Source organism: Diplotaxodon limnothrissa, linkage group LG20, assembly GCF_057381915.1.
Source record: "Diplotaxodon limnothrissa isolate DT_005_m linkage group LG20, D_limnothrissa_male_GT1.1, whole genome shotgun sequence".
Lineage (NCBI taxonomy): Eukaryota > Metazoa > Chordata > Actinopteri > Cichliformes > Cichlidae > Diplotaxodon > Diplotaxodon limnothrissa.
Window position 1 is genome coordinate 5946786 of NC_140615.1, and position 12259 is coordinate 5959044.

General features: G+C 43.7%; 1 protein-coding gene across 1 annotated transcript; it reads left to right on the forward strand.

Annotated features, from left to right (window-relative positions):
- The first annotated feature begins 636 nt into the window (after positions 1–636).
- klhl17 (kelch-like family member 17) lies at positions 637–11900 on the forward strand. Its single transcript, XM_085345505.1, has 12 exons — positions 637–756; positions 3195–3459; positions 4162–4283; positions 4393–4614; positions 6989–7105; positions 7210–7441; positions 7868–8012; positions 8229–8396; positions 8492–8580; positions 8730–8803; positions 8943–9124; positions 11616–11900. The coding sequence occupies exons 2-12, from the start codon at positions 3246–3248 to the stop codon at positions 11842–11844; spliced, it is 1794 nt and encodes a 597-aa protein (XP_085201631.1). The 5' UTR covers positions 637–756; positions 3195–3245; the 3' UTR covers positions 11845–11900.
- Positions 11901–12259: the final 359 nt, after the last annotated feature.

Here is a 12259-nt window from a genome sequence, read left to right on the forward strand (position 1 = left end):
TTTTTTTCAGGTTAGCTAACGTTACCTTAGCGGCTAGCTTCATAGACAGCTTATTTAGAATCACTGGCTATCTCACGTAGAGATAATAAAGACAGGGTGCTTATTTTACGTCAGTAGTAGGGTGATAAGTGTATAATTTGCACGTAAATAACGAGGAAAAAATTACAGAAGCTGTGCATTATTGAACACGTTTGTAGTTATGTTTCATTTTATTTTCCGGGCTAACCAAAACGGGGTATGTTTCATATTGTGGCCAATCACAGCGCGTCACTGAAAACTCCGCCTTTCACAGTAGCACAGACGGATACGTCGAACACACTTCCGTGTTCCGACAAGACAAAAGTGGTGGCTTAAGGTCGCGTGTGTCTGTGGGCTCGTAAACTGAACAGTCACTGCATTAGTTTGCCGGTTGGTCATTTGAAATGACATACCGGTGTTTTTCAACCATGTCTTCCTTTTTAACGTATTAAAATTTAACAGCATGAGCAAGCCTTGCTACCTTCGGCTTCGACAATTACAGCGTCACCTTAACAGACCGATGTCAGCTTTCAGGCAGCTCTTTTTTTGCATTGACGTCAAGCACATACAGCACAAAACAGAGGCTTTCTTCATATTTCCTATGCTCGAGTCACAATATGGACCGATAAGTAGACGGTGATAGGATTTTAGAGCCTTCTGACTGCGACAGCTCTTCATTCATCTCCCCTTACCTCCTGGAACACACTGTCTTCAAGGATAACTGCAAAACAACCACCGGTAAAGCCATTATACATTCATTTTCTTTCCTATTGCCGCTGCTGCAGCTGACATATGCTCTTATTCAGTGCTGATGGAGTGGGGGTTGGGGTTTCCGTATATCACATAGTGATATTTGGATAGGAACATCCCTGTGTCCCCCAATGAAATTGTGCATTCAGCAGGATTGTGCAGGCACTATTTATCAAGGAGCAACTCAGCCTCTGTGTGGATACCAGCCAGGGTTTGGGGGTAGAGACGATAAAGGGAGAAACAAGCCTCAGATGAACAGGACAAGTGTTTCAGTTTGTTAGTTTAACTGTGACAGTTGTTTTCACATCTACCACAACATCCCGTGTTTCCATGTCTCATTTTCCAGCATTGTCTCTTACTATTCCCTTGGGCATGAGAGCAGATTGTTCCCTCATAGAGGAACATGGCTGGTGTGCGTGTTTTTGTTTTTTTTAATGGGCTATTGTGTTTTGGAAAATGGGACCCAGGGGTAGTAGCCAGGCAGCTGTGATGACATTTGAGATGGTGCTCGGTAGGATGGGGGAAGAGTGTTGAATTGAAAGCGACAGAGCCGTTATTAGGATGTACTGATCATAACAGGGAACTGCTTATTTGACAGTCATGTGAAACTTAACATAATCAGGAAAAATGGTACAATGGGTTTCAGCATTGAGCATTGCACTTCTTGGACTTCAAACTGGTCAATATTCTCTCCTGATGAGATTCTGCTTGTTGCATAATTGCTCTGATTAACTCAAGATTGTAAACCTCCTGTCATATGTCTAAATAAAGCATACAGAGGCTGTTTGTATGTGGTGGTTCAAAGGGAATGTTCCAGCTTGGTGTATTAAATAGATATCCTAAGGTATGTGTGATTTTTATTTATTTGTTTAATGTGTGTGGCTGTAAGGTCCTGCAGGCAATGACCACACTTATCAGGGGTCCTGTAGTTTAAGAATCCTTCTTTATCATTAAAGTTTAAACATATATCACATATATTCCTTTATTTTCAATCATATAAGTTCTTCTACACCTGTGAATGCTCACATTAAATAACAGCAAAGTTTAAAATAATGACATCAGTCTAAGTACAGCTAATATATTTAAGCAAAAAAAAAAAAAAAAAGTCTAAATGTGTGGTTACTGTGATTTCTTTTTCACTTTTGGCTGATATTCTAAATATTGTCATCTCTGATACAGCACCTCTGGCTGTGAGAAGAGCAGCCCCACCAAACCGGCTGTTCAGACCGTATGTTTTGCGAAGAGCAGTCCAATCAGAAGGCCAGTCAGATCAATTGATTTAAAAGAAGAGCATGTAAAATAGTGTTTCGGTGTTTATCTGGGGCTGGGTCGTAGGGGCAGCAGTCTAAGCCGAGAAGTTGGTCTCTTAAGCCACATCCTACGATCTTATCCAGGGGAACATTGAAGGGTTCCCAGGCAAGGGAAGGAGCTTGAGGGAGAGCCCCTTGTAGCCACATTTTAATTATTCGTCTGAACGCAGGGCGAACCAGCGTCTGCTCAGTGGCTAAATACTTGCAAATCACTTGCCAGCAAGAATTCAGTGTTCCTCTGTTTCACACTCACATCCACTCCTCGCTTGTCAGGTCAGGTTTCAAATGGAAAAGATGGTAGTGATGTTGTGCTGGCTGTGTCCATCTTTCATATGTGTGTGTGTGTGTATATATGCATGTGTTAGTCCCCGTAGGGAAATTACTCCTCTGCATTTAACCCATTCACCCAGTGAAGCAGTGGGCAGCCACCAATGCTATGGGGACGGTACCTTGCTCAGGGGTACCTCAGGGTAGTTGTTCAGTGGAGTCGAACCCCCGACCTTCCGGTCATGGGGCAACCACTCTACCTACTGAGCTATCCCTGCCCCCCCCCCCCCCCTTTTTTTTTTTTTTTTAAATTAAAGGCATTATGTGTGTGTATGCGTTAGTCTGTGTATGCGTTACTACATATTCATCAGACAACAACTTCTAAGATGCTGCGTGATGACAGTTATGCAACATGCAGAAGTGTGTTCTTCCATTCAAGAGCAGAGTGGGGGAGTTCACAGCTAAATGTGGTCCAATTAAATTGCAAGTCAGGATGGATCACACTGATTTGATGGCAGGCTCATCCATAATGTCCATCTTTTGAAACTCTCTGGTGTGTCATAGTGAGATCTAATCATTCCTGAGACTGAATGTGAAATAATCAGGCCATCCATCCTACTACACTTTGTGATTGTACTCAGATTTCTGTCATGCTGGCAGGACTTCCTGTCATAGCCGATAGGATGGGTGCTATAACTGTATAATGATTGCCCAGGACACCTGTCATAACGGCTCACTCCCTATAGATAAGCAAAGCCAAGACTTTTGTCTACCCCCCAAAAAAAGGATTTTATTATGATGATGATATTAGTATTGGCCGACATTAAAAAGCTTTTCTTGACGTTTCAGTTGCCAAGAGTGTGGCCCAGGCACGAGCCCACGACCGCAACGTCAGGCACCATGATGGAGGGGGGCATGCAGCTGCTCAACCGTGATGGCCACAGCATCTCGCACAACTCAAAGCGCCACTACCACGACTCCTTCGTGTCCATGAACCGGATGCGACAGCGTGGCTTGCTATGTGACATCGTCCTTCATGTCTCCAACAAAGAAATCAAGGCGCACAAAGTGGTGCTGGCGTCCTGCAGTCCATACTTCCACGCTATGTTTACCAGTAAGTTCAGTCTGTGTTATGGACCTTGATGATGCATATACTGTATACTCTCCCTGAAGTTAACAAAGATGAGCAAGTGGCATGACAAACTCAAACTGCAAACTATTTTTCTCTGTTGTTTGAGTTTGTTTACATTAGAACTTGTTTTTGCGTGGGTGCGTGCCGTTATGGCTGTTCCATCCTTTCAGCATCATCGCTTCCTTCCACCTATTCCTGTCTGGGGCACAGGTGGTCATGTGAGGTGTGTGTAAGTCAGATTTCCTCCCAAACACTAGCCCTTTGTGAGGATGCTGTGTGTCTCCAGACAGTCATTTGCCTGGAGACTCAGCTGCTAGACTTCATGTCATCTGACAGAGTCCCTAATTAAGCTATTTTAACAGAAAACCTCAGCAGAGGTGTTTGTGAGGTTGTCTAACTATGAGTCGATGAAGCTCATGACTGTTACTGTAGAAGCTCCAGGCTTAGTTCTGTGGGAGAGAGAGTGTTTATATCCAGGAATTTCAAAAATCTCACACACTTGAAACGACTGATTTAATAAACGGTAACAAATGAGCTGTGCTGACATTTTGCAGCAGTGCTGTAAATGCTATGAGATGCCATGTGTCAGTATGATTGAAGAGGGAGGAGTTTTGCTATCAGCTGGAGCTTTACTCGGTGTAATTTGTTAAAATTAATCTGATCTCATTCTGTGCGGCCACGCAGATGAGATGTCTGAGAGCCGTCAGACCCACGTGACCCTTCACGACATTGACCCTCAGGCTTTGGAGCAGCTGATCCAGTATGCCTACACAGCAGAGATTGTGGTCGGGGAAGGAAATGTGCAGGTAGGCTTGACGTTTTAAGATTCACATACACAACTGCTAAACCACTTTTTTCTTTCTTTTTCATATGGCACAAAAAAATTAACAGACTTTGCGTTTCCACCTGTTGTAGACACTGCTCCCAGCAGCGAGCCTGTTGCAGCTCAATGGGGTGCGGGACGCCTGCTGTAAGTTCCTCCTCAGCCAGCTGGACCCCTCAAACTGCCTGGGCATCCGAGGCTTCGCTGACACACACTCCTGCAGCGACCTGCTCAAGTCAGCACACAAGTATGTCCTGCAGCACTTTGTGGAGGTGTCCAAGACTGAGGAGTTCATGCTGCTGCCACTGAAACAGGTAGGGGTGATGATTAATCTATCATGAATAATGCCAAAGCACAAAGGACACGCAGCAATGCTTACATCTATAATTTTTCCCCAGCATAATGTGTACACAAGCACAGCTTTTTCTTTTTTAAACCGCATCAACATGCCACGGGGAAGTTGTGTGCTTTTGACATTCACTAGAGAAACTTTTTCTCCTGCCTGTTTTCACTGTCTTCTGCAGTTTTGTCATCTGGCAAGTCGGCTAAGCCAAACTATCACTTATTCATTAGCAGGGCTCAGCGGTGGCAGCACTCTGGTTCCTGTCTGGGAAGTGGTAATTAGGCAAAGCCAGTGACATTTCCACAGCTGCTGTGCTGTTTAGAGAGCTAACAGCAGTGTTTGCTCCTCTGACGTAACAATAATGGTTTCTATTTTGGTTCAATTTTCTTTTGCTTGTTTTAACCAACGTTTTAAGAGAAATGCATCTTGTAGGTGTACCCATTTATTATTTTAGAGCGATGTAAGGAATGCTGGGCCTTGGGAAAGAATATAACCCTGGTCAAATGAGCTGCTCAGCAGCCAAACACTGCTATCAGTTACCTGTGAAGAGGGCAATGTTTGGCTAACAAGAACTGCAAAGTCCTTTTTGGAGTAGATCCCGAAGGAGTGAAAATATTTTTTAAAAAGTTGTTGCCCAAAATTGTAGCAGAAAAGGCAGAAACATACGCTAGCTTCTTACTGCAAAGTGATACAAAATCCAGCGGGACATCCTGGCATATTGTATTTGACATTTATGTGTTGGTATTAGTCTATTCCTGGCATGCTAAAGAATAAAGTAGTGCTGCTGTTGGGTTATTTAAACTTCCTGTTTCCTGCAGTTTAAACACACCTACCTGAGTACAAAGTTTACATGTTTTTATTTTTAAACTTTTAGAGCAATTCGTGGTTTTTTTAAAAAATTGGTGTTCATGATATCAGACAGCTTCTAAAAGCCCACAGAGGCACATCATGTTTTTGTTTCAGGCAGGGGCTCACTGTAACATCTAAAGAATTGAGAAAATATATATTCTCTTAGATGAAATGTTTAAGAAGGTAACAGCAAATTAAAAGGAAGTTGAAGAAAATTAACAAACTGCTACTACCATCCCTTTCCTGTTATTTTCTCACTCTTTAAATAACAATTCCCACAGTCCTAAAGCGATGTTGTTCCACCAGAGTAACACACTAAGCATCCCTCTGTATCTGGCCTTCAAAGCCCAGAGACTGAATCTGCAGTGTGTGGGCACAGTCCATTAAAACACTGAAACTTAAGCTGCATAAAAGCAGATTAAAAATAGGCCATTTTCTTCATTCCTGTTCTTCTGTCTCTCTCTTTCTCTTGGCTTACTCCACTGTCGTGTCTGCAGCTGTTCTGTGACTGTCATAAATCTGCACCAGATCAGGATTTATGTACTGGCTGCTCTACAGGACTCCAAGCTCACAGAGCTGTGAAATATGCCCCATATTTCTTCTGATGTTCTCTGGAGGAAGTGGCAAGGCACGACAGGATTGTGACTTGCCAAATTTGGTGATGTAGAGTCGTATGCGTGACATTTTGAAGACAACAGTCGACAGATTCCTCCTAATTACTGCGTTTAGCTTATGAAGACATGAGTACTTTGACACAGTGGCGCTCATATGTCCCTCAATCGTGCTGCCATGCTATGAAAAGGCAGTAAAGGCGTTTTTCTCCATATGCACCCACACATTCTGGAGTTAATTTGATGCACTATGTGCATGCAGTGGTAGGAGGGACTGCAGGGTGGGGCAGTGGCATCAGCAGTATTTCTGTGTGTGACTCTGGATTAGAGGAGGCTGTTCCTGGGAGGGTTTTGCTCTGATCTGGCCAGGCAAGACAGCAGCAGCTGGCTTCCTTGGTCCCACCCAGCCCTGCCAGCTTAGGCTTGGGCTGGGAACACTGCCAGCCAGCCACTCAGAGTCCAGCATTCGTTGTGCCACAGATGCACAATTGAAGAAGTGGTAGCTTAAACTATTACTTAAAATGTATCACGGCTCACGCGCACACACACAGGCTGTAATATAATGCACAAGTGAAGTGTGCACGATGTCAGAGTGGTGCTTTGAGTCATCCTTTGAATTGAGACAACAAATCAAGCAAAACAAAAGGAGATGCAAGACTTCAGCTGAAGTCACCATATACAGGAACTAACACGGTCTGTGACCCATGCAAATTACTTCCTGTGTGCCGATTTCTACAACCACAAGAAAGTATTCTGCAAATGCTTTTCAACGGTCCAAGTTGATACACTATGATTTAAAAAAAAATAAAAAATAAAAGAATAATATAAAGTTGTAAGCGATAGTATAATTTCACTCTTCCTATATGCTTTGTCTTTGCGATCCAGGTCCTAGATTTGATCTCCAGTGACAATCTCAATGTGCCATCTGAGGAGGAAGTGTACCGAGCCGTGTTGAGTTGGGTAAAACATGATATAGATGGACGCAGGCAACATGTACCTTGGGTAAGTCGTTTGGGGTGGGTAACATGGAAACCATTCCCCTTTTTGTTGTTTAACTCTATGTAGCGCCACCCGCTCATCACCCACTCTCCCACTGTCTTCGCTAGCTGATGAAGTGCGTGCGGCTGCCATTGTTGAGGCGAGACTTTCTGATGAGCAACGTAGACACGGAGCTGCTGGTGCGTCACCACTCGGAGTGCAAAGACCTGCTAATCGAGGCCCTAAAGTATCACCTGATGCCGGAGCAGAGGGGTGTCTTAAGCAACAGCCGGACGCGCCCACGACGCTGTGAAGGCGCCAGCCCTGTGCTCTTCGCCGTTGGTCAGTGTGCATCTGAAGGTACCCATTAGGGTACACTTGGACCACACACATCTCTAGCTCACCAGTCACTCATGATTTTTACAAATGCCAGCATTTTTTTATTCTGTGTGAACTGCATGTTGGAACTTGAATAGTGCGCCTGTGTACACACACACTCACACACACACGTCAGATGTGTCTCCATCGACTGTTTCCAAAATGAACAATCTGACCTTTACACCCACTATGATTGGAGGCTGTGAGGCTCTAATACTTCTCCTCCCTCATTTTTAACTTCTAGCGTTGCTGTTTGGAATGACTGTAAACACATTTCATTTTCACTCCTTTTAAAAACCCGAAGTTGAAGTCCTCGTTTTCTCATGTCACCATCCTCCTGATGACATTTGCGTTTTTGCTCAAAGCATTTTTCCTCATTTTTTTTAGTGTATGTTTGTTCTTTCCCAGGTGGTGGCAGCTTGTTTGCTATCCACGGAGACTGCGAGGCGTACGACACCAGAACAGACCGTTGGCACATGGTGGCGTCCATGTCCACTCGGCGGGCACGGGTGGGCGTGGCAGCAATTGGGAACAGACTATACGCTGTTGGAGGGTAGGTGATAATAATCGCAGCGTTTGACCCTAAAAAGTTATTTGTTACTCAAACATTACATTGTGTGATTTGAGGGGAAGCAGAATTTGTGGATAATTTGCATTTGCTCGATAAGCTGGTGAGAGCTTTCTTCCATGCAAAGCAACTTTTTATCTTGTATGTTCACCGTTTGTTGCAAAGTTGTGCATTCATTTATATCCGTGTCGCTCTCTTTAGCTATGACGGCACCTCTGACCTTGCAACCGTGGAGTCCTATGACCCTATCACTAACTCCTGGCAACCTGAGGTTTCCATGGGAACACGACGGAGCTGTCTAGGCGTAGCTGTCCTGCATGGCCTGCTGTACGCTGCGGGGGGTTATGATGGAGCTTCCTGTCTCAATAGGTATGCACAGCCTGTTATTATGCTGATGATTACTGATCATTTTAAGCTGAATTAAATACATGTGAGCATCTGTCTTTTTTCACCTCTTCTTTTAGTGCGGAGAGGTACGACCCTCTGACCAGCACATGGACCTCAATCGCTGCTATGAGCACTCGTAGGAGATATGTTCGAGTAGCAACTCTGGGTAGGTACTGGCAAAAAAAACCAAGCTGTGCTCCTGTATTTACTTTTCACTGTTTGTATTTTAATAACTCACATCAAGAGGGAGTTGCCATCTCGGTATGCGACCGCTAATATTTACATTCTCAGTATTTACTCCCTTTTCCCCTCCAGATGGCAGCTTGTATGCGGTGGGAGGTTATGACAGCTCCTCACATCTCGCAACAGTGGAGAAATATGACCCCCAGGTATACAGCTGTTAAATTTATCATTAGAAAAACTCGTCTGTTGCCAGGTTTACCTAGACTGGATGCTGTAGACAGAGTGAAACGGTACAAATGAATCTGCTGTGTGAATATGTGCTCGGTCTCTTGATTGGCTGAACAGAGCAACACGTGGACCGCCATCGCCAACATGTTGAGTCGACGCAGCAGTGCCGGGGTGGCCGTGCTCGACGGCATGCTTTACGTCGCAGGAGGCAATGATGGCACCAGCTGCCTGAACTCAGTGGAGCGCTTCAACCCCAAGACCAACACCTGGGAAGGAGTTTCCGCCATGAATATACGCAGGTTAGCCACATTTACAAAGAGAACAGAGGTTATGGTTTGTTTTTTTTACATTATGCTGCACCGTAAGAGGCAGAAAGAGAAGAGATGAGAAAAAAATCTGGGATGAATTCAAGGTAATAAATTAAACACACCTTTAGCCAACTGAGCCAGCAGGATGACCCAGTTCTCCCTTTACGCCTGCATAACTTCAGCTGGGAGTGAAGAATATGGAAACAGCCTCTGTGGGTTTTTTTTGTTTTGGTTTTTTTAGCGCTGTCCAGCTTTTATCCTTATTTTTGTGCTTCTAACAAGCACGACACCTTGCTGAAAGGATTTGAGAAGCACCACAGGCCAAGCCTCAGTTTTACTCTAACCTAAATAAAGAGATAAAACCATCTTCTTTGAAAAGCTGAAAAAATATCTGTAGCTCTGTCTGTATGTAGCTTGTCAGAATAGTATCTCGGCTGCAATTAGTTCGCTGTGTGCAAAAGGCTCGGGTGTCGGGGCATTTGGAGGATTTTTTTTCCCCTTGTGCTGCCAAAACCTTCTTAAGGCATAAACATCAAGTGGCCTATTTTCCACAACAGAGTTTTTATGTTTTAATTTTCTTAGAAGATGAAAGCTGAAACTCATCTTGCAAGTGATTATCAACAAAGGCATACATGCAAGCACGCTCGCAGCTTTGTATTGTCACAGGATCTGCAGCACGGAGGAAGATTTGGAGATGTAGCTGTTGAGGATTTGTGATAGCATCGGCAGATTTGCTCTTTCCCAGGGCAGACACACTTATGCATCCGCACACGCACACTTGGTTATGTATGAGTCAGTGTGTTGTAGGAGCAGAAAAACCTGACAACAGTTGACTGTGCAGCTCCATGAATAACCCATGGCATTAATCAGCTGTGTGCCTTGGAGTTCTTTTCTTATCCAGTTGCTGAGAGGCTCCATTTCCACAGTCCAAAACAATCACACTGTACTGGCTACTAATGTGTCACACGCTATAGCCACTTCTAACGTGTGCTGGTGTGGGAGACACTGTAGAATAATAGTCTTGTCCAAAATCATCTCATTGTGTTACGGTCACGACGGGGATATTTGAAATGAACATTAAAACCAAATTTGTTCCAAGTCCTCTTTAAGCGCAGAAAATGTTTCTTTTTTAAATTATTTATTTTTTACACCGATCATTTGCTTTGATTAAGAATTAAGTATAGATGTTCAAAAAGTACTGCTTTTTAAAGGTCTGTGCCATGTCAGGTTGCTTTAATCCCCAAAGCTAAATATTAAACAGAGTTGTGTTACCCAAGCACTGCAACAGGCTCATATACACATTATGTTACATTAAGGTTTTTGGTAGCGACAGTCCTGTGTGGTTTTTGAAACCCTCTTGTAGTTTTTTTTGTAAAAGTTCATGTTTGACTCAATAACTGCAAGGTGTCCAGGTCCTGTGGTTGCAAAACGAGCCCCAATCACCACCCCTCCACTACCATGCTTGACTGTGGCGTGAGATGTTTGAATGGATATACCGTGTTTACGGCAGTAATTTTGTCTGTCCAAAGTTCATTGTTCCTGAAGTCTTGTAGTTTGTTTAGGTTCGTCTTTGCAAACCAAAGCCATGTCACCTGGTTCTTTTTAGAGAAAATCGTTCCAAACAAGCCGCACGTGTTCACATTTTTAAATTTTACTGTCATAAACTTTAACATTTAACATGCTGAGGCCTGCAGCATCTGAGACAAAGTTCTTGTATTTTTTATTTATTTTTTTTCACGGCCTGACTTTTATGTGAATTTGCTGGGACATCTTCACTTGGGCAATTGTGGCAATGTGTTAACAAACACCTGAATGCTTCAGGCAGCAAACTGCCAAACGTTGCTGCTTTTATAGAGGTGCGCAAACTTGCTGATGATCAAAGTGCAATTCATCATCAGCACCTGGCTGCTGCTTAGCTTATTTCCTGTGGAAGCAGTAAGGGAGTGCTTAACCATAGGACTGCACAGAGTCGTGTGAAAAGCTCTGTAAACAGCTTGTGTATATGATTATATAACATCTATAGGTAAGAGACAGCAGAAACTTTCTGGTTTCCACTTTTATCTTAAAATTTGAGTGGCATTGACTAATGGCCTTTGAGGAGGCTTTGGTTGCATGTCTGTGTGGAGAGCAAATGAGAAATGCTAGATGCCAAATTTCATCTGATAACTATTGGACATTGTCTGACGCTGATTCATTTTCATTATCCTTCTATTTTACTTTTAAAAAGAAACGATGGAGAGAAAATTGGCAACACCACAAGTCCCCAAAATTGACAGTTTCATCCAAAGGCTAAGCCAGTACACTGGTCATTGGGTGTCCCAATTGCTTCTCTTCTCTTTGAACACTGCAGCTTTTAGCTGTGGTTTCAGACCACATGAATTTGCTATTTGTTTCTTTGTCCGTTTCAGCAGTAGCGACTTGCACACATCATATTAAATATATGTGAGAACTTACACATTTAAATAGTCTTTTTCCCTTCCAGGAGCACTCATGACCTGGTGGCAATGGATGGCTGGTTATACGCAGTGGGAGGCAATGATGGCAGCTCCAGTCTCAACTCCATTGAAAAGTACAACCCACGCAGCAATAAATGGGTCGCAGCCTCCTGCATGTTCACACGGCGCAGCAGCGTGGGTGTGGCTGTGCTGGAGCTCCTGAACTTCCCGCCACCTTCCTCGCCCACCCTCTCGGTTTCTTCCACCAGCCTTTGACACGGGGTCATTGTTTGGCTGACCTCAGCCTCTGCTGCTACAGCCCAGACTGGCTCTGGGAAGAGACGCAACTGCTCTGTTTGAAACAAAGAAGATGAGGAGGAAGAGCGCTGGTGGTTGGACAGGTAAATGTGTGGAGGCGAGGGGAACAGATGGGCTGAGGCCTCGGTGTAGTGTGCTTCAGAATTAGTGGCAGTTTTGGTGAAGATTAGTGCACCAGAATTAAAATACAAACAAACATGCTGGTAATGGATTTAAAGATCTATGTTGTTTTCACTGATTATAGGAAACTGTAATGTACAGTATTTCACAAGTAAATTTTTTATTATATCAACAAAAAGTCCTTTTAAAAAATCAACAAAACTTTCAGTTTTGTGCATTTGCAGCTTCAGATACATTCTTAGCCTCATTGATT